Raw genomic sequence first — 27,549 nt, 5'->3', positions numbered from 1 at the left:
TCTTCATGCGAGAGGCGGGGTACACCCATCACACATCACACATCAAAAGGAGGAACCCCCAGTCGGCCGGGTCAAAGGGACCCAAGGATGGCAACCCCTCAGCGGACCCGACACAGCCCCCAGTGTGGAGGAAACACTGGAGTTAAAAGCTAAAGACTAAGAAAATAAAATAGGACTAAAAAGATAAAAAACGTAGGAAAAGTTAAAAATATTAGTTCAAAGCCTGATTAAAAAGGTGTGTCTTTAATCTTAAACAAATCCATGACAAGATCATTGAATGACCTTGACAATTCAGTAAAATACCGATGTCAGTGTCAGAGCCGTATTGACTTGGTACGGGACGGACCCCAAAGTTTTTCCAATATGGCCCCACCCCCGGGGTGAAAAGAACCCCGGGTCTTTATCATGTAACCTTTTCACAAGTCACACTCCGACACCGTTGTTATTATTATTATTGGGTCAACAAAGTCACAGGAAGTCTTGAGGATTAGAGTGGAAGTGGACCAACATGAGTGTGGGTGCCATACGTGTCCACCTCAGGCCCCCCCGTCCCCCACCCCCCCTCACACCCGCATTTCCCTCGACCTCGTCTTTGTCTTATGGCAACGTTGGGGTTAACTCTCTGGATGGCCCGAGGTCAGAGTGGGGGGGGTGGGGGTGGGGGGGGGCAGGCAGCCAGTCAGGCATTCTTTCTCTATGACTGTGTGTGTGTGTGTGTGTGTGTGTGGCTGCGGCCTGCTCTGTGCTCTTTGACTCTGCTGGCCTTATAAGGCATCGGGCGCCATGGCAACGGCGGGGCTTGAATAGCAGTGTCAAATCCCTGAGCACACACACACACACACACACACACACACATATACATACACACACGCGCACGCTTACTCTCCCTAAAGGGGGAGACGGAGCTGACTGAGCGAGACCGAGAGAGGAGGCTGGCTGCTCCTCAGCCGTGTGACCGGCTTTTTCCTGCTCTTTTGACTCATTTATTATTCCGCTCGGAGCTGACACAGGACAGGGAAAAGAGAGGGGGGGGGACGGACAGACGGACGGACGAACGGACGAGAGTCATGCAACAGTACACCGTAACTCCCTGACAGGGAATGCGGGAAGGTTATGGCCTCTGCTTGTTACTCCTGGGTGAGCAGTGACCAAACAAGACAGGGAAGGAAAAAAGTTTGGGAAAACTTCTCCAAGGAGGTCCGGAATTTTTTTTTTTTTTTTTTGTGACATTCAAGCCGAGCATTGGAAAAGTCAAGAGGACTAATGAACTTAGTCGCCGCATTTTTTCCCTTCTTGTCTTTCTCAGCCCTCTCGTTTTTAATAATAAAACGCCGGGAGCGAGTGTCAGCATTCCCTGGATTTCAGATCACGGATCATTTATTTTATTGAAAGTGCGTGGCCAGAGGCCACCCCAACCCACCACCACCACCCCTTTCCTCTTCTTCTTCTTATCTCCATATTTTTCCTTTTTTTTTCCATTTCCAATTTAGCTCCTTTTTCGCCACTTGTCACCTCTGCCTCGACAAGTCAAGAGTGAGTCTGGACTAGAGCTGGCCCAGATCAGCAGATAACACCTCTACAACCGCACCAAGAACTGGTTGGACTAGTTTAGAAGTTGGAGCAGAGGGCAGGGTAGTTTAACCCTGCCTGAAGGGAGAACTCTTTGTTTTATTTTCCGTCCCACTTGTCCTTCTTGGAGAAAGAAAAAGCAGTCACGCACGTAAGAGTCATAGTGACGACACTTTTAACGCTTGGTCTTTTTTAAGGAGGGACAGCGAAAGTAAGAAGGAGGGAAAAAAAGAGAGAGAGAGACCAGAGTGGGAGACAAAGTGTAATTTATTGTTTCCTGGGTAAGAGCAGGCTGCACCCTTTTTTTTTTTTTTTGGTTGTTGATCTCCTGGCTGAACTCTGAACCGCTCAATGTGTGTGTAAAGTTTTCTCAGGAGCCATTGATTGGAGGTCAGGGCGGCAAACACAAAAGGTGAAAGGCAAGAACAAGAAGGAGCAGCCAGACGAGTCGAGGACGGAAAGGTCAACGCCGAGAATTGCTTTTTTTTTTTTGCTCAATTTGAGTGTCGTTTAAAGCCGGGGCGGGTCAGTCGGTGTATGATCTACACTTTGAGAATATGGCCATGGTTAGCGGGGGATGGGGCAACCCCAACGGGGACACAAGTGGACTGGGGGAGAAGGTTTACCTGCGCAGGGAGGAAGAGGAGAGCTCGCCCCATGCCGGAAGCAGCGACGTGGACGTCGCCGAGGAGGACAAGGCCTGCGTAGTGGACTGTGTGGTGTGCGGGGACAAGTCCAGCGGGAAGCACTACGGTGTGTTCACCTGTGAGGGATGCAAGAGCTTCTTCAAAAGGAGCATCAGACGTAACCTCAACTACTCCTGCAGGTAACCTTGGCGCTTCGGAAAACTCATTTTGACAGTTTTTACACTTTTACTTGCACTTTTCCGTTCTCTGAAACCTGGATTATTGCTGCTGTGTTGACGTGTCAGCGTATTTTAGTGATTTAGTATGCAAATATATACGTATTTTTTTTGCAGATTACGTCAGTAATACTTTATAAAGTCATAAAAGGCAACATTTTTATATGCTTATATCTTTATCCTTCACTGATAATGTTTTCTCATTAAGCGTTGAGACGTCGCACTTTATCGGCAGTCCTTGAATGCACCACGTGACTCCTATTGTATTTGTTCATCAGTCGTCTTCCATTATCGTTCATCGATGGTGACTAGTTGTGCATTTTATATTTTTAAATGCGTTTAATAATTGTGTGAGGCATTGTGTAGCAAGTGAACAATGGCAATTGAAGAGAGAAGGAGAGGAATCACTTTTATATTTAATTTTTTTTTTTTAATCGCAAATGTTGATGCGAAATCGGAAGAGGAGTGTTTGGAAATATTCATTCACTCATTTTCTACCGCTTATCCTCACAATGGTTGCCGGGGTGCTGGAGCCTATCCCAGCTGTCTTCATGCGAGAGGCGGGAATGTGGGAGGAGTACCCGGAGAAAACCCACGCATGCACGGGGAGAACATGTAAACTCCACACAGAGGTGGCAGAGGGTGGGGAAAAACAAAATAAGAAGCCAAAAAGTTACCACTTCCACACAAAACATGAGGAGAACTCAATCATTCATTCATCCATTTTCTACCGCTTATCCTCACAAGGGTCGCGGGGGTGCTGGAGCCTATCCCAGCTGTCTTCGGGCGAGAGGCGGGGTACACCCTGGACTGGTGGCCAGCCAATCACAGGGCACATATAGACAAACAACCATTCACACTCACATTCATACCTATGGACAATTTGGAGTAGTACCCGGAGAAAACCCACGCATGCACAGGGACAACATGCAAACTCCACACAGAGATGGCCGAGGGTGGAATTGAACCCGGGTGTCCTAGCTGTGAGGTCTGCGCGGTAACCACACGACCACTGTGCATCCCTAAAACTATAAAACATATTTTGTCTTCAGGCTTTTTTGAACATAGAGAACATGCAAAGGGGCCTGCGCACTAACCACTCGTCCACCGTACAGCCCTGTTTGGAAATATCAAATACGAAATATCACCTTTGTAATGCACAACACACCTTTGCAATAAAAACAATAGCACTATAGTAACATACGGATTAGTTCCCGCTTCAGCAACAATGTTCTGGGAATACAGTAAACCTCGGATATATCGGATTCAATTGTTCCCACTGGTTTTGTCCGATATAAGCGAAATCTGTTATATGCGTATACCGGAAAATGTCCGTTTTACGCATATATCGGATTTATATCCGGTATATGCGTAAATGGGATTTTATCCGTTATAAAAATGCACTTCCTTGACTATGTTTCCAATGTACCTGGACTGGGCAATGAAAAGAGACGTAAGGTAATGAGAATTGAACTTTATTGGACTCTGAGCATAAGAAATTGTTAATTAAGCTAGGCCCTGTTACGCCCTACGTTAGGCAGGCCTACGTTATTTCCAATAGTGAGGTTAAGATCTCATTCACTGCTGTGCTAGTATTATTGACGTCACTCACTTTTATATTTGTCCTAAATCTGGAGCCAGGAGAAAGACACGATGCGGCCATCCGATATATGCCAGGGAAATTGGAACGGGACTGGAGATTTTGTCCGAAATAGGCGAAATCCGTTATAAAAAACCCGATATATGCAATGAATTTTTATTGGAAATGCATTACAGAAAAATTGGTTCTTTTTTATCTGTCCGTTGTGAGCGAATTTCCGATATATCCGAGTCTGATATATCCGAGGTTTACTGTATAATAATAAAGTACGGAATTTTCAGGCAGGATATCTATCGGAAATGTGCCCCCTATTCAGCATTTAGTGATGTGTTCCACAAGTCTCAGCCCAGGGAAGAAGAAGAAGAAGAAGAAGAAGAAAAAAAAAACATGATCACCCTGAAGGTCGGTCATATGCTGCTGGATTGCCCCACAGGGTCACCACCGCCATTATTCTTCAACTCAAGTGTTGCATCTCAATTCTTTGCTCTTGGCCCAGGGAGCCTTCGGCTACAGACTGTGCTTATTTCTTTCCCTCATAATAATTCTCCAACCCTGAAAGGAATGTGTCTTTTTAATCAGCGTGTCACATCCAGGGCTGAAAGGAGCTGGCTGTGAAATGTTGCCAGACCTCATCGTGCTGTAAAAAGGCGACACAAGGGCGTGTAGGGGCTGATGATTTACAAAGGTCACAGCCTTGAGATATTCAGCCACGCCGCCTCGCGCTTTTCACTCATCATAGAGGTCGGTGAGAGCCGGGGGGGGGGGGGGGGAGTCAACATGTCCATGCGAAGCACATAAGCGTATCTACGTTGAATATATCTACGTTTCTGTCTCGTTACATTCATGATTTGATCTTTTTTGCAGATCCAACCGAGAATGCCAAATCGACCAGCACCATCGCAACCAGTGCCAGTACTGTCGACTCAAGAAGTGTTTCCGTGTTGGCATGCGCAAGGAAGGTAACGTAAATCATACATAGAACCATAGAACCATAGAACCATAGAACCATAGAACCATAGAACCATAGAACCATAGAACCATAGAACCATAGAACCATAGAACCATAGAACGATGGATAGATAGATGGATGGATGGATGGATGGATGGATGGATAGACGATGAGATAGACGGATAGATAGACAGATAGATAGAAGGATAGATAGAAGGAAAGAACAATAGAACGACAGAACGATAGAGCGATAGAACGATGGATGGATGGATGGATGGATAGAAGGATAGATAGATGGATGGATAGATGGATAGATAGATGGATAGATAGAAGGATAGCGAGAAGGATAGATAGAAGGACAGATAGAACGAATGAACGAAAGAACGATAGAACAAAAGAACGATAGAACAAAAGAATGATAGAACAAAAGAACGATAGAACAAAAGAACGATAGAACAAAAGAACGATAGAACAAAAGAACGATAGAACAAAAGAACAATAGAACAAAAGAACGATAGAAAGATCGAACGATTGAACGACTGAACGATAGATAGAACGACAGATAGATAGAACAATAGAACAAAAGAACGATAGAACAAAAGAACGATAGAACGACCGAACGACAGAAGGACAGAACGACCGAACGATCGAACGACCGATCGATCGAACGACCGATCGATCGAACGACAGATAGATAGAACGACAGATAGATAGAACGACAGATAGATAGAACGATAGAACAAAAGAACAATAGATAGAACGACCGAACGACCGAACGACCGAACGACCGAACGACCGACAGACAGACAGACAGACAGACAGACAGACAGACGGATAGACGGATAGACGGATAGACGGATAGACGGATAGAACGATAGATAGAACGATAGATAGAACGATAGATAGAACGATAGATAGAACGATAGATAGAACGATAGATAGAACGATAGATAGAACGATAGAACGATAGAACGATAGAACGATAGAACGATAGAACGATAGAACGATAGAACGATAGAACGATAGAACGATAGATAGATAGATAGATAGATAGATAGATAGATAGATAGATAGATAGATAGATAGCAGTGACCTTTCTTAGCGACCCAAGAACAATATTTATACTGTCAACTCAAGGCATGTTTTCACCAACTCCTAGCAGCTGTTGATCCTCAGGGATGGGGGGGGTTTGAGGGGGTCGGGGGGCTGAAGACAAGCAGTCCAATTAAACAAGAAAAGAACAAGTCAGTTGACTGCAGTGTTGTTACGGTAAGCACACTAAGGACAGAGGTTATATCGGGCCTGGTTATTATTGACTGACTGTGGGCGTGACGCACCATGTGCTGTTTCCACATTACCTAGAAATGTGGAGGTTAACTTTGGCCTTGTGAAGGAACATGTGATGGTTTGAGCAACGGAAAGGTACAATACAACGCCTCATTACACAAACTTGCAATGATTAGTCTCAAAGTATGCTTCTAACTATGTACTATTACACATCCCTATCCTTATTAGAGTCAAACCTTGGTTAGTGTCATTCATCTGTTCCGGAAGGTCCAACTCTAAACAAAACGTATGCTAACTGAATCAACCGAATCATACACAGCAATCCAATCAACCCGACCAGAAATGCATATAAATACATATAAATGATGAATGAAAACGTCAAAGATACAATATGGCAGCAAGATCAACACGGACACCACGCTCACCACAACCAAACAACCAGTGGCCGATTAACCTAACAACGGGGAGAACATGCAAACTCCACACAGAGATGGCCGAAGGTGGAATTGAACTCGGGTCTCCTTGCTGTGAGGTCTACATGCTAACCACTCCATCGCCGTGTAGCCCATCCTCTGGACTTTGGACTTGCGGAACAACCATTCGCACTCAATTTAGAGTAGTCATGTTTTTGGACATGTCAAAGGAAACCGGATTACCTGGAAAACACTGACCAACGGAGATTGGAACCCATATCATCACATCTCCCGGCTGTGTGGCCATCATGCTAACCACTTGTCCACCATGCGGCCCAAAATTTGTATTGTTGTCTTGAATTTTAATTATTATTTTTTTCCATCACGAGGCGGCACGAATGTGAGTGTGAATGGTTGTTTGTCTATATGTGCCCTGTGATTGGCTGGCCACCAGTCCAGGGTGTACCCCGCCTCTCGCCCGAAGACAGCTGGGATAGGCTCCAGCACCCCTCGTGAAGATAAGCGGTAGAAAATGAATGAATGAATGAATATGCTCGGCTGCACGGAGGCAGAGTGGTTAGCGCGCAGACCTCACAGCTAGGACACCAGGGTTCAATTCCACCCTCTGTCATCTCTGTGTGGAGTTTGCATGTTCTCCCCGTGCATGCGTGGGTTTCCTCCCACATTCCAAAAACATGCTAGGTTAATTAGCGACTCCAAATTGTCCATAGGTATGAATGTGAGTGTGAATGGTTGTTTGTCTATATGTGCCCTGTGATTGGCTGGCCACCAGTCCAACCCTCGTGAGGAAAAAAGCGGTAGAGAATGAATGAATGAATTTTTTCCATCACTTCATTCCAAAGCAAAGCTGAGCCGTCGGTGGCACTTAGAAGGAAGTGCCATGATAGCCACTTCCTGTGCCAGAGAAGTGCCAGATACAACAATGTGATGGTACATACTGTATACATAACCCCTGTTGGAGTCGTAGTAAACTTACCTCCAAAATGTCTTCTGTCCTCCGTCCCTGCAGCTGTCCAACGAGGGCGCATCCCTCCTTCCCACTCAGGTATCAGTCCCAACTCCCGGGCAGGTGGAGCGGGAGGTATGTTGCCGGGCCACCTGGGGGCGGACTACTTCAACGGGCAACCGGTGTCAGAGCTCATCTCTCAGCTGCTTCGGGCCGAGCCGTACCCCAACAGCCGTTACGGGACCCCCTACAGCCAGGCGCAGATGGGGGCGACTGCCAGCGGAGGCCCCGTCATGGGCATCGACAGCATCTGTGAGCTCGCCGCTCGCCTCCTTTTCAGCACCATCGAGTGGGCACGAAACATCCCTTACTTTCCAGAGCTGCCCGTTTCTGAGCAGGTCAGTATTGTGATGATCTGCAGAAATGACAGAATAAAGGTGTAGAAGTATGATTATACTGTACTCGGACTCCCCTGTAGGTGGCGCTGCTGAGGTTGAGCTGGAGTGAACTTTTCATTCTAAACGCAGCCCAGTCCGCTTTGCCACTCCACATGGCCCCGCTGCTGGCCGCGGCCGGCTTCCACTCGTCCCCCATGTCCGCGGAGAGGGTGGTGTCCTTCATGGACCAGGTCAGGGTGTTCCAGGACCAGGTGGACAAACTCAATCGACTGCAAGTGGACACGGCGGAGTACAGCTGCCTCAAAGCCATCGCTCTCTTCTCGCCAGGTCAGTGGGTACCCGAGTGACGACACGACTCCTGGAAAGTCACCTCAAATGGTCACATGACAACGGTCACATGCATCCGCAATTAAGTCAGGTTTCAGATCCAAAGACACGACCCCTGAACTCATTTGTCAGAACATCAAAATAATTTATTTACAAATGTAGCATCATTAATAAATAAATAGCGACCTTGGGTGTCCGGAAAGGCGCTTTTAAATAAAATGTATTATTATTATTATTATTATTAATTACTTACAGTTTTCATAAGCCATGTCGTCCTCTCAGATGCATGTGGTCTGACGGATCCGGCCCACGTCGAGTCCCTGCAAGAGAAGGCCCAGGTAGCCCTGACCGAGTACGAGAGGTTGCAGTACCCCAACCAGCCTCAGCGTTTCGGCCGCTTGCTGCTGCGCCTCCCGGCTCTACGGGCCGTCCCGGCCAACCTCATATCACAGCTCTTCTTCATGCGGCTGGTTGGAAAGACGCCGATCGAGACGCTGATCCGAGACATGCAGCTGTCAGGGAGCTCCATCAACTGGCCCTACGCCCCGGGACAGTGAACCCCTGCGGAGTGGGATGCAGAGAAGGAGTTTTAGGGATTGGAGATAAAGAGGTCAAAGTATTTGCAGCACTTGTGGTGTTTATGCTCTGGGCTCCGGCGGATCTCTTTGCTTCATTATGGACATAAACAACATAATATAAAATAATATAAAAACATGGACATAAACAAGGTCTATAAAAGGCCGTATGCACATACTACCTCCTCCCAACCCTTACCAAGCCTCTCTGACTGTGTGTGTGTGTTTTAAGTCCAAATGAAGCCATAGCAACACTACTTCCACGCACACACTGACTGTATATGGTACCAAATGTATTGTATCACCCATTTAATGTCAAGTTTATTATGTATTATGTATATGTGCAACAGCTACACCTATATTTATGCTCAAAAGGCAACACCGTGAAGAGAAGTTACATTATGCAGGATTTGCTGCCCCCCAGCGGCAGAAAACACAAACTACATTCTTAACACACCACAGAGACGCTGACTGTTTTGGCGTAATTATTATTACCTCATGTTTTCTATGGTAAAAGACGTTATGCGGTAAGGTACATTTAAAGGGATCAAGGTCCATTATCACAAGAATGTATCAGGAAGAATATCCCAAAGACAGACCTCTCTAGTCATTGTTTTTTTTTTGTTGTATTTGAAGAGTATACATCCAACATGAAAGGTACGATTATTGTTGGTTTTTTTTGCTGTTTAAGGGTAGTTCACTTAGGTTTTTGGGTTTTTTTTGGACAAATGTTGTTATGCATTGTGTGAAAACATGGCCTTACAGATGGGCCAGAATGATGCTGTTGGCACTTGTTGGAGTAAATTGGTCATGAAATGTTAATGTTAAGACTACAAATTCATCTGATGTATGTTTCCATTTTTTATGTTAATAATTATTCACAATATGTTCTTTTAAGAGTCAAAATACACAAAATGGCGGCACGGCAGTCGAATGGTTAGTTGGACTCTAACACTATTACCTCATGTTTTATATCGTAAAAGACGTTATACGGTAAGGCACATTTAAAGGGATCAAGGTTATTGATCCTCACAGCCAGGAGACCAGGGTTCAATTCCACCCTCGGCCATCTCTGTGTGGAGTTTGCATGTTCTCCCAGTGCTCCCGGGTTTTCTCCGGTTTCCTCCCACATTCCAAAAACATGCTAGGTTAATTGGCGACTCCAAATTGTCCATAGGTATGAATGTGAGTGTGAATGGTTGTTTGTCTATATGTGCCCTGTGATTGGCTGGCCACCAGTCCAGGGTGTACCCCGCCTCTCGCCCAAAAGACAGCTGGGATAGGCTCCAGCACCCCCGCGACCCTCATGAGGAAAAAGCGGTAGAAAATGAATGAATACTATAATATTATAAGGTTGCAGGCTGCACAGTGGACGAGTGGTTAGCACACAGGCCTCACAGCTCGGAGACCCGAGTTCAATTCCACCCTCAGCCATCTCTGTGTGGAGTTTGCATGTTCTCCCAGTGCATGCGTGGGTTTTCTCCGGGTACTCCGGTTTCCTCCCACATTCCAAAAACATGCTAGGTTAATTGGCGACTCCAAATTGTCCATAGGTATGAATGTGAGTGTGAATGGTTGTTTGTCTATATGTGCCCTGTGATTGGCTGGCCACCAGTCCAGGGTGTACCCCGCCTCTCTCTCGCCTGAAGACAGCTGGGATAGGCTCCAGCACCCCTCGTGAGGAAAAAGCGGTAGAAAATGAATGAATGAATGCACAAAACGAAATATGATGCAGCTTTTCCAAAACAGTGGGATCAAAGGTCATTTGGAAAACAGGTTTGGAAACTATTGTGTCTGAAGTCCGGGTATTTATCCTATGGTAAAATAATGAATAGTAGGGAAAAAAATAGGAAGTCATAGGCATGCGCATCCATCCAGCCATCCATTTTACTCCGCTTATCCGGGTCTGGGTCGCGGGGGCAGAAATCTCACTAGGGAAGCCCAGACTTCCCGGTCCCCGGCCACCTCCTCCAGCTCCACCAGGAGGACACCAAGGCGTTCCCAGGCCAGCTGTGAGACATAATCCCTCCAGCGTGTCCTAGGTCAGCCCCAGGGCCTTTTCCCGGCTGGGCATGCCCAGAGCACGCTAGATGCCCGAGCCATCTCAACTGACTCCTCTCGATGTGTGCGCATGCCTAAGAACCAGATTTGGCCACCGAAGACCAAATCTGGTTCTTAGGCATGCGCACACATCAAGATTTGGTCTTCGGTGGCCAAATCTGTTTTTTAGGCATGCGCAATGATCAAAAATAACATTGCTCAGTATTGGATTCAGGCTACGCAAATTAGCGCACATCTGGATTCTGTAAATTCCTGACATTTTCCAATAGAACAAAAATCAGCTAAGATCAGCAATGATAGCCCTGAGAACTAGCAGTGTCCGATATCATCCAACTCTCAATTTCCGATTAGTATCAGCCGATACCGATATGTGTGACATGACATATTTCCTGTGATGGAATGAACCCATGTGTTGTATACAGCATTTTTTTCAACTCATTTTTCATGAAAAATCAGGAAAAATCGGATACCGACATCCGCCAATTTGGTATTTTTATGCTGATATACCCGATATCATCCCTGAGAACTTTTTTTCTTCATGTCAGGTAAGTCATTCAACTCCAAGCTCTTCCACAGATGGAACTCCAACTTCTGGATGGGTAGCATCCTTCTTTGGCCTCCTGGATGTCATCCAGCTCACAAATGAAGACATGCGTCCGTGGATCCAGATGTGTATTTGGAATGGAAATTTGGAATTTATTTATACTTATTTTCATTTCATCTTCTGAGGGGCTGCTGTTTGTCATTTTTCTTGGCTTTTTTTTTTTTTTTTTTTACACAGAATGACCTTTTCTGTGTCATTAAATTGTCATTGGTGGAGGTTGTATGGACTGAAGGTGCACATGACTATTGAGTAATGACCACCAGGGGGCAGTGACTCCATTGATCTCTTCGATTCTACTGACTCCTTTTCAAAGAATTAGACATTTTATTAATTCAATACTTTTTTTTTTTTAGATATCAGAGCTGATGGCAGTTACATAGTTTAGCTTTAAAAAGATCCATACAAAAATAAATGGCTCACAAATGGTTTGTCAGATGATGACAATGTTCTTCAAAAACATTCACACGGTATTAACAAGAGACACTGGCGACCTAGCGATAGATGAGATGGAATAGATGGGGGAACCGCTGAACAGGGGGGGCCCAAGTGGGCGCCGTTGAAGCTACAACCGGCACTGATCACAGATCCCAAACGTGTTGAACAATTTCAAAATATACATTTGATTGTAACATGTTAATAAGTAAATGCAAACATGAGCAAAAATTGAATCATTTTTCCTAATTAAATACAGTTTTTGCATAGGTATCAAAATCTGCAATTTTTACGCGTCATATTGCTCTTTTTGTCTAATTTGCATAGTCATTAGTAAAATTCACTTACTTGAAAAACAAGACACCGAGTCCAGAGCGAGATGTCATTTTAGAATAACCTCATAGATACAGTACTTACAGTAAAAGTTGTTCCTTTGATTCCTGCAGTGCATAAAAACAAAAATCATTACTGAAATATTCATTGTTGAGAATATTTACAATAAAAAGTCCCCTTTTTAGCATCAAGCTTAATAAGAAAATCATGTAAAAAGTATCTGACAGCTAGTTAGACGTTCAAAAAGTTAAAAAATGAACCCATGTACTGTACATACTACACAATATTGTTCTTATATGTTGATATAAGGGCCAATAGGAGAGTTTAGAGCAAACTAAACCCGTGTGCACTGGGTGACTTTCAAATACCTGCACACTGCCATCATCAGTAAGCCGTTTGCGGTGTTTTTCCGTATGAGAGGCTCCACGTCAACTTCTGTCGGCCGCCTGACATGGCATGTATTGGAGGAGAAAATAGTATCGTACATCATAATTACATCCGGTATGTTCCCTGTGTCCTTCCGTGTCCAGTCAATGTAATAGAATAACTGAGGTCCAAACATAACAGAGACTGAGTGAAGCTTTTTGGAGTGTTAAGTGTCGTGTCAGGATGGCGTGGGTCTACGAGTGGCTCTTGTCGTAGTCCTTCACCATGCGCTTGATGTGGAACAGTTTGTGTCTCAGCCTGCGACACTCTTTCTTCTTAGACTGGTAATCTGACGTCTGAAAAGCACACAGAACACATTGGAAAAAAAAATAACAAGTAGGAATTGCAATTTGGGGCGGCACGGTGGTCTAGTGGTTAGCGCGCAGACCTCACAGCTGGGAGACCAGGATTCAATTGCACCCTCGGCCATCTCTGTGTGGAGTTCACATGTTCTCCCCGTGCGGACAAATGTGGCCCGCAGGACACTAGTTTGAGGCCGCCGCCTTGATATGAAAGTTTAATGTTAGTGTTTGATATGGATGCTGTATGGTATCATGTACCCAGAAAAAATTCTTACGTTTGATTCATGTTCATGTTAAAGGTTAAATAACTGTTAATGGTTATCCTCCCTATCCGTGTGGAAGTGGTAAGTTTTTGGCTATTTCAGTTTAAAGGAAATAACTTGAAGGCTACCGTTTAGGTCGCTAGCTCTCTAGTTTGCGAGTTAGCATGTGTCTCAAGACCCTGCAGTTGCGTAATATGTTGTAAATTAAAAAAAAAAGTATAAATGTGACTATAGTCGTGTTTTGTCATGTCTACAGGGCTCTAATAATGCTTTATTCATTTTAATCTGAAAAAAATAATTTGTCTACCCACCAACTATATGTGGTTTCTTAAGTTTTTATTATTTGCAGTTTTATTATTATTATTATATTTATTTATTACTGATTGATTGATTTTCTTTATTCTTGATTTGTTTATTTGTTTTTCATCTTATTTTGTGTAGAAAAATAATAAGATATTTAAGAACAGTGGAATGTATTATCAGAGCTTTTCTTGTAGAAAATCGGAACCAAAGCACTGAAAAAGTTTGTATATTTTTCTGTTTTTAATAAATGCATTTTTTTTATTTTTTGGGGGGAAAACCTGATGCGGCCCAGCCTTGCCCAGACCCTAGCTCCAGTGGCCCCCAGGTAAATTGAGTTTGAGACCCCTGGCCGAGAAATTCTGTCCATGAAAATTGTGAACAGAATCGGTGACAAAGGGCAGCCTTGGCGGAGGCCAACGTTTACCGGAAACAGGCTCGACTTAACTACTGGCAATGCGAACCAGGCTCCTGCCCGTTTGTACAAGCAACCAGAATTAAACTTTAAAAAATGGCATATTACAGGGGTGGGATAAAATATCCTCATCACCAAATGTTATGCATCCATGTGTTATAATTTGAAGACATTTACAATAAAAATGAATACAGACCCGCTTGATGTCCTTCAGATGATTATACTCTTCTGCTACACCCTGAAAAGAAAATATAATCGTCTTGTAATCATGATGGTGTCACATACAAGCTCAGCACCACTTTAGTATTAAATCGACGTAGGCTTCGAACATTTAACCCTCCTCTTGTGTTAGGGTAAAAAAATATATATTTTTACTAAATTTTAAAATGGTCTGGTTGAAATTATGACCACTGTATTGTTAGGGTCGGTTTCGACCCGGTTATAATAATATGACTATATAGCAATATGACTATATAGACAAAAAAAAGGCTTACATGCCCACACCAAAAGTATTAAAAGCAACATTTTCATGGATGAGGAAGCCGAAGAAGGTAACCAAGACATGAGAAGCAAATTTGATGGTAACTTATTGTTTTTTGTGTATTTTATAGCTGATTTAATACACGGGTCAAAACCGACCCGTTAACATAAGAGATGATACCAGAAAGCTAACACAAGAGGAAGGTTAAAAAATGTTTCAATAATTCTGAGCCTGCCATAAATTGACATTTATGAGTACATATGTTTGACTGAGCTGCACGGTGATCGAGTGGTTAGCGCGCAGACCTCACAGCTAGGAGACCGGGGTTCAATTCCACCCTCGGTCATCTCTGTGTGGAGTTTGCATGTTCTCCCCGTGCATGCGTGGGTTTTCTCCGGGTACTCCGGTTTCCTCCCACATTCCAAAAACATGCTAGGTTAATTAGCCACTCCAAATTGTCCATAGGTATGAATGTGAGTGTGAATGGTTGTTTGTCTATATGCGATTGGCTGGCGACCAGTCCAGGGTGTACCCCGCCTCTCGCCCGAAGACAGCTGGGATAGGCTCCAGCACCCCCGCGACCCTCGTGAGGAAAAGCGGTAGAAAATGAATGAATGAATGAATGAATATGTTTGACTCATTGGTTCTATAGTGGCAGGAACAGACAAGAGTGAGCCCTCCTGTCCTCTCTTTCATCCTCTTTGCGGAGGCGGGGCTACTTGTGAGCAGACCTAATTCATGGGGGGGGTGACATCCCGATCGTAGGTGCTGGCTATATGTAAAAATGTGGTAGATCTTCAAACCGGCAGACAGCATGCAAAGCCTTAAAACGAGTGCATGTGTCGCCAGTCCATGAACGTCCGGCAGCATAGCGTTGCCGACATTAATGCACTTTGCGTGGCCAATCTTGTAATCGAAGACAGTGGGCTGCACGAGCCCCGTACGATACCCACACATATACGAGTGAAACATACAACGTCCACCTTGCATAGCTGGAGAAATTCTGCATCTCACCTGTAAAATACTACCAATTTTTGTTTCCGTCTCACCTGATATTTAGCGGAGGAGTCATCGAGTGTGTCCAACTGCCTGCTGAGTTTGTTCAACTGGTCATTGATGTCGTCCATCTCTGCACACATGCGCTTGTACTCCCTTAGGTCAGCATCAAACTCAGACTTATAGTCGTGACGTTGTTCGTCGGATGTTATCTCGGGGTACATGCTGGGAGGGAAAACAAAACGCATCGCCAGTCGGAGATTAAAAATAATAGGTCACATGGGATACATCCATTTGAGGTCTATACAAATGAACAATACTAACAGGAAGTCTGCTGTTGTACCTTTGGCCGAGTTCCCTCATGTATGAATATAATAGGGTTGAACGGCATGCCGCAGCAGATTAACTAATCCCCAAGGAAGAATGACAAATGCAGCCTTTTCATTGTGTTAATGAACCTTCGCTTACTCAAAAATATCTTTTTCACACCAATATTTCGGCCGCAGTGTCATGTACAACAAAGGGTTTATTTTCTAATCCAACAGATCTGAGAATTAAAAGTGGGCCCCCTGAGAGAGCGCCAGAATTTGTCTGTAATCCACATGATGCACTCTTCATCTGCATCTCTACCTTTAATCCAACACGGTGTGTGAGCGGCACACAGCCATGGAGGCTTACTGACTGGCTCACCTCTCCCACTCTTCCGTATCGAGCTCGTTGCCCGTCTCGCCTCCTGTGGTGTACTCCGTCTCATACTGAGACTCGTCCATGTCAGGGTTACGCCTGCGTCTCTTGGCTCTGTTGGCAGAAGGTTTGCGTCCCCCGCCTGCCTCCTCCGAAGGACTGGAGCTGTTCCTGCCACCGTGGGAAAACACCTCTGACGGTCGGCTGGTTTTTCGCTCCGAGTACCTGTTAGTCGACCACAAAGACATGAGAACGTTGAGCAAGGTCTAAAACTCAACTTATCTGGAGGTCAGGTCAAGTATGCAGTCCAGAATCACATTTCAACAAAGTGACTAAATTGTCAAACACAACAGGAAGCTGACACGGACCTGAACTATGGTAGGCAAAAAGTGATAAAAAACATAAACATTAAAACATTATACTGTGCCGCCATATCATCAGCATCAGATTATATCGACCAGCAGATGACAGATGAAAATATTTTTCTCTTGCTCCAATAACATCTGACTGAGCTTGCCTCATAAACACAGGAGCAGAGCTTGGGGGAGGGCAGAGAGCGTATCGTGCCTCCAGCCACGGCCATAAGGAAGCCTGCTCCTCTGTGACATCACAAAAGGTAAAGTTTTGCAACGCCCTCTGAAACCGAGTGTTTTGAGCCATCACAAACTTCTTTCAGGGCTCACTTTCAAATGTGGAAACCTCATTATCTGAAACTTTTGACATGGTTTAACATGAGAATACAACATTCTAACTACATTTATAGGTCAAAAAAGTGGAAAAAGCATAATAGGTCCCCTTTAAAACAGCTAATGTAACACCTGTTTTTGGTTACTTAATAGGACAGCACTATAGTGTCTAGTCTAGTCTAGTCTTTTTCTGCACATTCTGTAGTGGACACATCCTCACAAGGGTCGCGGGGGTGGTGGAGCCTATCCCAGTCGTCTTCGGGCGAAGACGGCTATGTGGTGCATTCAACTGTAATCTGATGCATGTTCAAATGAAATAAAACCATTATCATTACCATAATTCAAAGAAAATTCATTCATTCATTCATTTTCTAACACTTTTCCTCACAAAGGTTGCGGAGGGTGCTGGAGTCTATCCCAGCTGTCTTCAGGCGAGAGACGGGGTACACCCTGGACTGGTGGCCAGCCAATCACAGGGCACATATAGACAAACAACCATTCACACTCACATTCATACCTATTGGAGTCGCTAATTAACCTAGCATGTTTTTGGAATGTGGGAGGAAACCGGAGTACCGGGAGAAAACCCATGCATGCACGGGGAGAACATGCTAAAGAAAGGTTACTCTATGAAAATGAAAAAACCTGACTAAGATGCACGACCAAGGATTATTCTTGGTCACATCCTACAGTCAGTCTGTGTGCTGGGGAGTTGGGAGTGGGGGCAGTTATTTAATAACCCTAACAGGAAACAGGGCCAATTTTGTCGGTTTGTAAGGGATTTGTGAAGGAATCCAAATGCAGCACAGCAGATATTCGTTTTTAGACACAAAAATACGCAGTATGCATACAACATTTTAGGAGAGTAGACGGCCATCTTTTACTGTGTGAAGGGTAGTATTTTGGTTATTTTGGTTAGGTTATCATAAAGATCATACAGAGTATGCAGTATACTTGCTATATATTGTACCTCGGACATCCCCAGAACAAAAACCAATAAACATAAGAGAAAAACAAGGGAAAGATAATCCCACACTAGCTCAAAGGTCACACGCACAGCTCATTCCATGGGTAGGGCAATATGTTTTTTTTTTTCTAACCGGAGTAGACTTTGCATGACCAGTCATAAGTAGAAATGAAGTGATGTTGAACAATGGACCTACTCATTGCTGTCGTAGGTGTCCCCATTGAAGGAGCTGCTCTCCACCTTGGCCGGGGGGTAGGAGATGACACTGTTCGCAGAAGCGTTAAGCAGTCCGCCTCCTTTCTCTGACACCAGCAGGGTCGGGGCGTCCTGAACGCTGCGGCTTTCCTCCACATTGTTCACCTACGCAGGAAGGAACAACATAAACAACACGTCCACAAACCCTTTTTTTTTCTAACTGACATCCTGCTCATGAAACCGTGAGTAATCTATCAAATAAAGTAATACATCCCCCGATGAGGTCATTAGTGCGACAAGTTTAAGAAAGCACTCAAGCAGCATTGTCAAGTCATTTTATTTATACGCTTCATTCGCTCCACCTGACCTGAGAGGAGGTTTGGAGAACTCTTTAATCTGTATTTCCTGACTTCCTGTCAACGAGGCCTACACGTCCGTTCAAAATTCCCCACAGAGCCAAAGCAGAGGCAATATCGGTTTAGCCCCCCAAAACAATAAACACAGTCTGTGAAGTAGTTAGGTGGAGTACAGCTTCCCGCCTTGCAGCTGCTTGAGAACCCTATTCGCAGGGTGCAGCTCATGTAAAAATCCCAAAAATGCACTCCGACTGAGCAGAACCAAGCGAGCGATCCAATGAATATAATAAAATAGCCGTCTACGTTAGTAAACGTCTAGTAACCGATAACTTGACTACAATAGTACACATAATCAGGGATGGATACATCAAAGCAGACAGAAGCCAGCTATACATTGTACTTTTATAGTGTGTTTTAATTAGTTTTAATTCGGGCTGCAACTAACAAGTATTTTCTTAGTTGATTAATCTAAAGCTTGTTGTTTCGTTTAATCAATTACAAACATTACAAAGGTGTAATCTGTTCACTACTCTGAAGGTTTTGACTGGTGGACCACATTGGGTTAAAATATTTGGCAGAAGGGCCGTCTACGTATAAGTGGCATGAAATAGAACTACTTTACTTTCTCACAGTGGAACAAAACGAAAACACATCACATCCACAGCAAGCTAACGCATCACATATATCAACAGCAGCTAAGCGCTAAACGTAACATGTAACCAAACTGTTAGCATCAAATGCCCACAAGGTATGCTAGGTAGTCCGGCTGCAGCAACAATATGAACTAGGAACAAAAAAAATGGATATCAAGAGTATGTTGATTCCTACTTCTTTACTTGTTCTGACAATCAAGCATAATTAAACGGCAAAGGTTTGGAAGAAAGAGTACCAAATGCTACCCAGCATGCCTTGCGGTGGGAATATATGGGTGGGGGGGTTTTCAAGCGACAGATTGCATCTGAATATATTGGCGACTGAAGCGTGCCACAGTAGCACCGCAAGTCATGTTGCCGGCTACAGTTTCGACGTTAAACTTTTTTTATTTTTATTAATTATTAAGAATTCTTGACAACTATACAAAAATATTAAAATTATAAATAAATTATTAAAAATTATTACAAAATTGTTTAAAAATTATTTTAAAAATATTAAAAACTATTTTAAAAAATTAATACAATTATTAAAACATTAAAAGTATTATTAATTATTGAAAATTATTTAAAAAATATATTGAAATTAAAAACATATTGAAAATTATTTAAAAAATATATTGAAAATTATTAAAAATTATTGAAAATTCTTGACAATTATTAATAATTATTGATAATTATGAATTAAGACACTTGACAGGCCTGCAGTTTGCCCACCCTTCCCCTAGCCGGATCAAACGAATATGAAACAAACAAGCAATTAGTGGTTTGGTCCGTAACATATCAGAATGATGACTAAGGAAATAAAATCACATATGAAAAGGTTAAATCAGAGGATAATTACATATTTTTAATTAAAAATAATGATTCATCAAATACCAAAATAGTTGCCGATGAATTGGCTCATTGATATATCATCACTTAACTGACTAATTGTTGCAGCTCTACTTTTGATACAAGCCAGAGACAAGACTGAGGATACACGAGTACTTAAGTGTTTCTAGCACACAGACACACTGCAGAAAAAACCATCGATGACCTCATTAGGCAGACACAATGCAGGCCAAGCTGAGCATAATGAGGCCAGTGTGCGAGGTTATCACAACAATCCAGGTCTCTCTGAGCACAGCTACAGACTATAGTCCAATGTCATATCAACTCTGGTGACTCACTACGATGCATGATACAAAGACATAATATATAATAAACCACACCTGTATGGTAAATCCATGTAACCGGTTATAACATGTAGGGTGGCAATGGTAAATTCCTAATGAAATAATGATGATGTTTGTTTTAACGACTTAAGTAATGACTGCATTTAGTCATCAGGTTATCCAACAATGATTCCATTGCTTGAGTGGCAGCTCAAGCTAATCATCCACCCTGATTTCAGGTAAAAATTTTCTTCTGAACATTGTTGATGTTTATAAACCCCAAGGCAAGCTCGGCAGAAACCACCAGCTCGCTTACTATCTTCTCGGCGTGTTAATGATTACTCCAAGTGAAACCAGGTAGTAGACCATGAGTAAACATTCATTGACTGCTATCAGCCATGAGATTGAACAAAGTCACTCCGTCAGAGGAAACTCTGTACGGTTGTTAGAACAATCTACTACTAGAATCATCAACAAAAGGCACAAAAACACGCAAGGGATGCAATAGCATGAAAACATACTGAAAAGTCTGAGAGCTTGGGTATTTTGAGCGTGAAATCACCTCACTTATCTTTACAACGGATGATGACTACCTGGAATGGATGACTACATAACCCATGACATACCTATTGATCTGTTTTGCAAAAAAGGGGAGGAGACTATTTTGTTATATAAAAGCTAAGAGACACTTTGGCTTTGGAAGCATATGTCAGTCACTCAATCTGATAGAATAAAAAAAAAAAAAGTAATGAAATTTTCCATCAGCATCTATATCCGAAGCTGGATTAAAATCCCTGCCCTTGTTTCCTGAACAGCAGACTAGCAACAGCAACTAAGAACTAGGGGTGGATAAGGGTGAAATGTGATTTCTCTTGGTGAATCCCATGCCGGTGCAATGTTATGTAACTGTCACCACGGTGCCGTTGTCTCTTACCCACTCCTCCACATCTCTGCCCTCCGATGCTTTCCCACCGACAAGAGGCTCAACCCAGAAGATGTTGGCTTTGCCGTAGCGCCAGATCTTGCCTCTGGCTTTGTGGGCGAAGAAAGCGGCAACAGCCAAGGCGATGACAATAAGGAATCCACACACCATGGCGACTCCCTGCAAAATCAGACACAAGTTGTCAAAGATAAGTGGCACCATGAAGACAGTTTGTCCTAGATTAAAAAGTACACAATTTGTCTCTTTGTGTACCATAAATATGCTGATAGTGTTGATAACTAATAACAGATGACTAAAGCCGACGCCAAATTGTCCATAGGTATGAATGTGAGTGTGAATGGTTGTTTGTCTATATGTGCCCTGTGATTGGCTGGCGACCAGTCCAGGGTGTACCCCGCCTCTGGCCCAAAGACAGCTGGGATAGGCTTCAACACTCGTGAGGATAAGCGGTAAAAAATGAATGAATAATGGCTTCTTAATCTGTGGTAGCTACTTGCATCCATGGTTCTCATGATGAATTGTTGCTAAAGAGTGGTAAAGAGTGGTTAGCATGCAGGCCTCACAGTTAGGAGGCCCGAGTTCAATTCCATCCTTGGCCATCTCTGTGTGGAGTTTGAATGTTCTCCCCGCGCATGCGTGTGTTTTCTCCGGGTACTCCGGTTTCCTCCCACATTCCAAAAACATGCTAGGTTAATTGGCGACTCCAAATTATCCATAGGTATGAATGTGAGTGTGAATGGTTGTTTGTCTATATGTGCCCTGTGATTGGTTGGCGACCAGTCCAGGGTGTACCCGCCTCTCGCCCAAAGACAGCTGGGATAGGCTCCAGCACCCCAGCGACCCTTGTGAGGATAAGCAGTAGAAAATGGATGAATGAATGAATGAGTTCTCCACCTATTTTGTGTGGAAGTGGTAACTTTATGGCTTCTTATTTTGTCTTTCTCCACACTCGGCCATCTCTTGTGTGGAGTTTGCATGTTCTCCCCGTGCATGCGTGGGTTTTCTCCGGGTACTCCGGTTTCCTCCCACATTCCAAAAAAACATGCTATTGGCGACTCCAAATTCGTGAGGGTAAGCTGTAGAAAATGAATGAATGAATAAAGCCAATTCAACTTTTTTCTTCATTCATTTTCTACCGCTTGTCCTCACGAGGGTCACAGGGGGTACACCCTGGACTGTTCATCAGCCAATCACAGGGCACATATAGACAAACAACCATTCACACTCGCATTCATACCTATGGACAATTTGGAGTCGCCAATTAACCTAGCATGTTTTTGGAACGTGGGAGGAAACCAGAGTCCCCGGAGAAAAACCACGCATGCACTGAAAGAACACGCAAACTGGAATTGAACTCGGGTTTCCTAGCTGTGAGACCTGTGCGCTAACCACTCAAACACCGTGCAGCCCCCCAATTCAACTTAATAATAATATGAAAAAAATGGAATGCCACAAACCTCTTGGGGGTCCACGTAGCAGTAATGGTAGAGGTACGGGTTGTGTAATGGGAAGCCTCCCACTCCTCCCATCTGAGAGTAGCCCGTCTGATAGAGGCTCTGGCACATCATCAGCATGGGATTGTACATCATATTGGACGAACCCTGGGCATTGGGGTTCACTCCAACGATGTACACAATGTTTATGATGCCCTGAAAGGCAAACCACTCGCCATTACTCGTGTACTGGTATCGAACATCATAAATGACACATTTCACAAAGCATTACTTGCATTCAACTCAATGAATGAATGTAAACAAATGACGTAACGAGTCAGAATTTGATATAAGGATGATGAAACAGGAGTAGCTTACCTGCAGGACGGCCATGATGACACTCGCTATCAGAAGTGCCAGAAAGTACTTCCTGCTGCGCATGGCGGTAGATTTAGAGAAACTTGCGATGAAGAAAGCCAGTGAGCCGATGAAGTTAATGGCTGCCATGGCGATCATTGCAGTTTTGGCCGAGTAGGGGGAAATGTAGGAGCCGTAGTAGTTACCATATCCCCCATAACTGCCATAGCCGCCGCCACCAAATCCCGTGCCGTAGCTGCCCAGGCCATATCCGCTACCGTATCCGGTCCCGGTTCCGTAGTAGCCATTTCCGTACCCGTACTGCATTTCCCACATGAGCGTGGAGGCCACACACGCAAATATGGCCACGCAGAGCACAATGACAACAGCCATCATGGCCTTGATGATCCCGGGGGGTGACGACCATTTGTAGAAGTGTTGCGGCTTGTCCTCGATGTAGTACGATCCCGGGGGTGGAGGGTACGCATTGTAGTCACTCTGCGGCGTATGGAAGCTGCCCGGCGATCCGAACCCGTTGTTGGAAGGTGGGGTGTAGAGCGGCGGCCTGTCATAGGGCTGTTTGTCAAACATCTCTAAGACCTGTTGATGACAGAGACAAATCAGAATGTGACAAACTGGACTGTACACAGTGGAGAAGAGCAGATATGAGTTATGATACAAGGCGATATGGGAAACATGGGCGTGACTGCCACTCGTTATGAGGCTTCGTAACAGAACCGTGTAAATCATTCACTTTTTCCAAGTACTGCGGTTAGTTGATGAAATCTTAGCTTTTAGCTTGTGTAAACGGTTTTATTGGGGGCAGAATGTATTTTTATGATTTTGTCAACCAGTTCACACCTGCTTTTCCTCATGAACAGAAAAGAATATGAACGGAATGACCTCAAGCTTCAATTCAAGCAGCCAAATCAGAACCAATGCGGAGATGTCTGTACCAGTGCAGGGAGCTCAGCCAAACAATACTTTCATTTTTTGACTCTTCGCAGGCAGTCGGAGCCTCCTCTCTCTCCTGCCCCCGCAGTGTCCAAGACCTTGAACATGTTCTGCCCACTGCTCATTTTGTTTTTCTTCTGTTAGAAATCTTACAAAGAAGCAAGGCCGCAACTTAACAATACCCATTCTTTTAATCCCAGTCCTTCAGGCAGCGGGCAGAAGAAATAAGACTTATTAAACAATAAGAGATTATTAATAGACACACACTAACTCCTTATTTCTAAAATCACAAATACTTCAACTTGCTGATATAGTTCATCTTCAAACAGCTAAAATAATACATAAGGCTAAAAATAATCACTATATTGACACTTGCTATGGTACCCATTATGTCATTGGATGCTCATATCACCTTGTACTTCGGTACGTGACAAAAATAAAATAAAAATAAATTTAATTTTTTAATTTTTACATTTTTTTAATTTTTTTAATTTTTTAATTTTTTAATTTTTTAATGCATCACATAATCAGTTCACAGTTCCATATGTCCAAAAGGAGTAGGAAGAAGCAAAGGTTATTAAATCCTACCCCTCCATCTGGTACTTTTACAATCAGTAACTGTTACATTTGTTCACTTCCTGCTTTCCTAATATAGTTTAAGTTTATACATTTTAAAAATTAAGAAATTAAAAAAAATATATATATATATATAAACTTAAAAACTTAAAAATTTAAAAATTCAAAAATTTAAATATTTTTAAATAACCTTTGCTTCTTCCTACTCCTTTTGGACATGTGGAACTGGGAACTGATTATGTGATGCATTCAATTGTAATCTGATGCATGTTCAAATGAAATGAAACTGTTACCATATTTATTCTTAAAGGAATGAATGATGTACTTGCAGTCCTATTAATTCATGTTGAAATACAACAATGTGATCTCGGCTGTGTTCACACTCTACACGGTCGTAACTCTTCTCTCTGTGGGACAGAGGAGGTCTCGCCTCAGAGCCTCCATCCCAGACACCCTCCTCCCATCATTCCTCCGTGTCCTTACAACGTCCGTCTCCAACACCCCCCCTCCTTCTTACTACTTGCCTTTGTTTTTAGGAGCCGGAGGGGCAAAAGTCAGGGCTTCTCCTCCCAGTAACAGTGTTGCTATGGAGTCAGGGTTACAAAAAAAAAGAGAGGAAGAAAAGAAAAATTGGGGCACTGTCCAGGGAGGACCAAACAAGAGCTCTTCTGTGAGCCCCGGTGTCTCTATGAAAGACATAAAATGCAGGTGCATGCAGGTTTCTATTGACAACCTTCCCCATTGGCTACTGAGTCCTACTCTAGTCAAGGTATTAGTTATGAAAAATTGTTATTTTCTCAACAGCAGCAGCATCAAATTCCACAAAAACAACAATAACACTGGCACGAGTCTACCAGAATGGCATTTGTATTGCATAGGGCGGAGGGAAAACAGAGCGTTTGGACCAGTCGGGTCAGGTCAGACACCCGCCATGTTCAGCCCGAGTTCCACTACAAGAGCCAGACTCTATCATGTGCTGCTTCTGTTGGAATTCCACTCATACAATACAACGTCTCCAGTCTGGCAAAAACAGTTAGGCCCCTGCCTGTTATGGTAATGGTTTTATTTCATTTGAACATGCATCAGATTACAATTGAATGCATCACATAATCAGTTCACAGTTCCACATGTCCAAAAGGAGTAGGAAGAAGCAAAGCTTATTAAATCCTACCCCTCCATCTGGTACTTTTACAATCAGTAACTGTTACATTTGTTCACTTCCTGCTTTCCTAATATAGTTTAAAACTTTTAATTAAATTACACATTTTTAATTAAATTTTTATTCATTTTTTTATTTTTTATTTTATTTTTGTCACATACCGAAGTACTCGGTGATATGAGCATCCAATGCCATAATGGGTACCATAGTGCGTGTCAATATAGTGATATATATAGCACATCATGACTGGTTCAAGACTCTTCATCCTTGTATTTAGCAAACATCAACTGCTTGTATTGTTTCTTGAATTGGCTCATCGTTGTGCATTGTTTGATTTCCTTACTCAATCCATTCCATAGTTTGATTCCACATACTGAAATGCTATGGCTAGCATAACGTAGTCCTAGCATAGAAGTGTTTCAAATGTAGTTCTCCCCTGAGATCATATTTCTCCTCTCTTGTAGAGAAGTATTGAATGACATTTTTTATATAATTGGTTATTTTTAGCCTTATGCATTATTTTAGCTGTTTGAAGATGAACTATATCAGCAAGTTGAAGTATTTGTCATTTTAGAAATAAGGAGTTAGTATGTTCTCTGTAGGCGGCATTATGAATTATCCTTACTGACCTTTTTTGCAGCACATTTAGCGAGTGAAGGTTGCTTTTATAGTTATTAGCCCATATTTTCCATTATGAATTATCCTTACTGTTATAGACTGTGAGACCCAGTTACACAGGCATCAGACCTAGATGAAATTATTATACCACCTGGTGAAAATACACTAATAATAGACATAAAAGTATGCTTATATGTGCCACGAAGTGCACCCACGCTTGACAACGTCAGAGGATACTAAAAGTACAGTTCCAACCAATTATCTATGTTATGAAGGTCACAATGCATCCAGGAAATAGGTCAAGTGTACTTAAGGTGTGTGATTTCTGAGATTCAAGCATTTATATTCATGTTATTCAGAAACAACAACAAAAAAACATCAAAATGGAACATAATGTAACAGGGAGACTTGTTTTCAATAAATTCAAAATCATACTGGGGTTATTTTGCTTCTCTGTGTAAATATTTCTACCAGTTGGAAGATTAAAGCACTTAGTGTTCATTATGTTTTCTACAGTATATCACTCTTTACCGACCACAGGCGACTTTTAGCAACTGACTTCCATGTTTATTTCATCGGAAGGCAAAAATCTTGCTCGACAAAAGCACCTTTCAGCACCTTGGTAGAGCCTTACCTGAGGACCGCTGGGAAGAAAATGCTCTTGTCCTTAACGCCGATGTAGTTTTTTCCCTCTAAAGTCAATTAAAAACAGTGAAAGTTATCTCGTTTCCAGTTAACTTTTAAGCTAACCTAGCGATGTTAGATTTGAGCCACAAAAGGTTGCCTCCGCTTGGACAACGGCGGGAGCCTCGCGCTCAGCAGCCTCGCAACAAGTGCCGCTTGATGGTCCCACCGTCCGCGGTGATGAGGCCGGCCGACCGCACAACACCCCACACACTGCATATGTTCTAGCGCCAGGGGTCAGCCTTTGTACACACTTTTTCGTAAAATCAATCATTAACTTCAGATAAAAGAAAAAAAAATCCCCACAAACTTCTACATCATGCGGATGTTTTTCTTCCATTTTATAATTATTAAACATATATAAATATATATTTTTTACATTTTTACTCGTTATTAGCAAATATGCTAATGATAATCCCCCTGTTGACAATATATATCTCTTTGCCCCATTCACTGTACTGCAACAGTTGTATATTCAAATTAGAAATAAACTACACATTAACTTCAGATTTTAAAAAAATTCCCCACAAAATTCTACATCATGCGGATGTTTTTCTTCCATTTTATTAT

At 43.1% G+C, this 27,549-nt stretch overlaps 2 protein-coding genes across 4 annotated transcripts; one reads left to right on the top strand and one right to left on the bottom strand.

Annotated features, from left to right (window-relative positions):
• Positions 1 to 1,428: 1,428 nt before the first annotated feature.
• nr2f6b (nuclear receptor subfamily 2, group F, member 6b) lies at positions 1,429 to 9,763 on the top strand. Of its 2 annotated transcripts, XM_058072355.2 has the most exons (6): positions 1,429 to 1,850; positions 1,935 to 2,395; positions 4,896 to 4,990; positions 7,711 to 8,045; positions 8,126 to 8,372; positions 8,655 to 9,763. In XM_058072355.2, exons 2-6 carry the CDS (start codon positions 2,127 to 2,129, stop codon positions 8,927 to 8,929), a joined length of 1,221 nt encoding a protein of 406 aa, XP_057928338.1. In that variant the 5' UTR covers positions 1,429 to 1,850; positions 1,935 to 2,126; the 3' UTR covers positions 8,930 to 9,763. The 2 variants fall into 2 exon arrangements, with proteins under 2 accessions (XP_057928338.1, XP_078646066.1); XM_078789940.1 differs by having other exon boundaries at positions 1,429 to 2,395.
• Positions 9,764 to 11,209: 1,446 nt separating this feature from the next.
• Positions 11,210 to 27,181, bottom strand: LOC131129142 (occludin). 2 transcript variants are annotated; one of them, XR_009129763.2, is made up of 10 exons: positions 26,930 to 27,181; positions 23,010 to 23,588; positions 22,656 to 22,847; positions 21,190 to 21,357; positions 18,094 to 18,257; positions 16,251 to 16,469; positions 15,614 to 15,785; positions 14,280 to 14,321; positions 12,746 to 13,099; positions 11,210 to 12,484 (listed from the first exon to the last, which is right to left on the bottom strand). XR_009129763.2 is itself a non-coding variant. In XM_058072343.2 (9 exons), exons 2-9 carry the CDS (start codon positions 23,577 to 23,579, stop codon positions 12,998 to 13,000), a joined length of 1,629 nt encoding a protein of 542 aa, XP_057928326.2. In that variant the 5' UTR covers positions 23,580 to 23,588; positions 26,930 to 27,181; the 3' UTR covers positions 11,211 to 12,997. The 2 variants fall into 2 exon arrangements, 1 of the variants encoding a protein (XP_057928326.2); XM_058072343.2 differs by having other exon boundaries at positions 11,211 to 13,099.
• Between the last annotated feature and the right edge of the window lie 368 nt (positions 27,182 to 27,549).

Source organism: Doryrhamphus excisus, linkage group LG4 (assembly GCF_037039965.1).
Source record: "Doryrhamphus excisus strain RoL-2023G ecotype Guam linkage group LG4, RoL_Dexc_Guam_v1.1, whole genome shotgun sequence".
Taxonomy (NCBI): domain Eukaryota; kingdom Metazoa; phylum Chordata; class Actinopteri; order Syngnathiformes; family Syngnathidae; genus Doryrhamphus; species Doryrhamphus excisus.
Note: the sequence above shows the minus strand (reverse complement) of the source record. Positions and strands in the feature narration are given on the sequence as shown.

Bases quoted from the DNA above. Each gene is read 5' to 3' on its own strand.
- nr2f6b (XM_058072355.2), top strand. From the start codon at position 2,127: ATGGCCATGGTTAGCGGGGGATGGGGCAACCCCAACGGGGACACAAGT. The intron at 8,046-8,125 runs GTCAGTATTGTG...ACTCCCCTGTAG, and splicing joins AGCTGCCCGTTTCTGAGCAG to GTGGCGCTGCTGAGGTTGAG. The intron at 8,373-8,654 runs GTCAGTGGGTAC...TCGTCCTCTCAG, and splicing joins CATCGCTCTCTTCTCGCCAG to ATGCATGTGGTCTGACGGAT.
- LOC131129142 (XM_058072343.2), bottom strand. From the start codon at position 23,579: ATGTTTGACAAACAGCCCTATGACAGGCCGCCGCTCTACACCCCACCT. The intron at 21,358-22,655 runs GTTTGTGGCATT...CTGATTTTGCAG, and splicing joins GCTACGTGGACCCCCAAGAG to GGAGTCGCCATGGTGTGTGG. The intron at 15,786-16,250 runs GTGAGCCAGTCA...TTTCCCTCCCAG, and splicing joins GATACGGAAGAGTGGGAGAG to CATGTACCCCGAGATAACAT.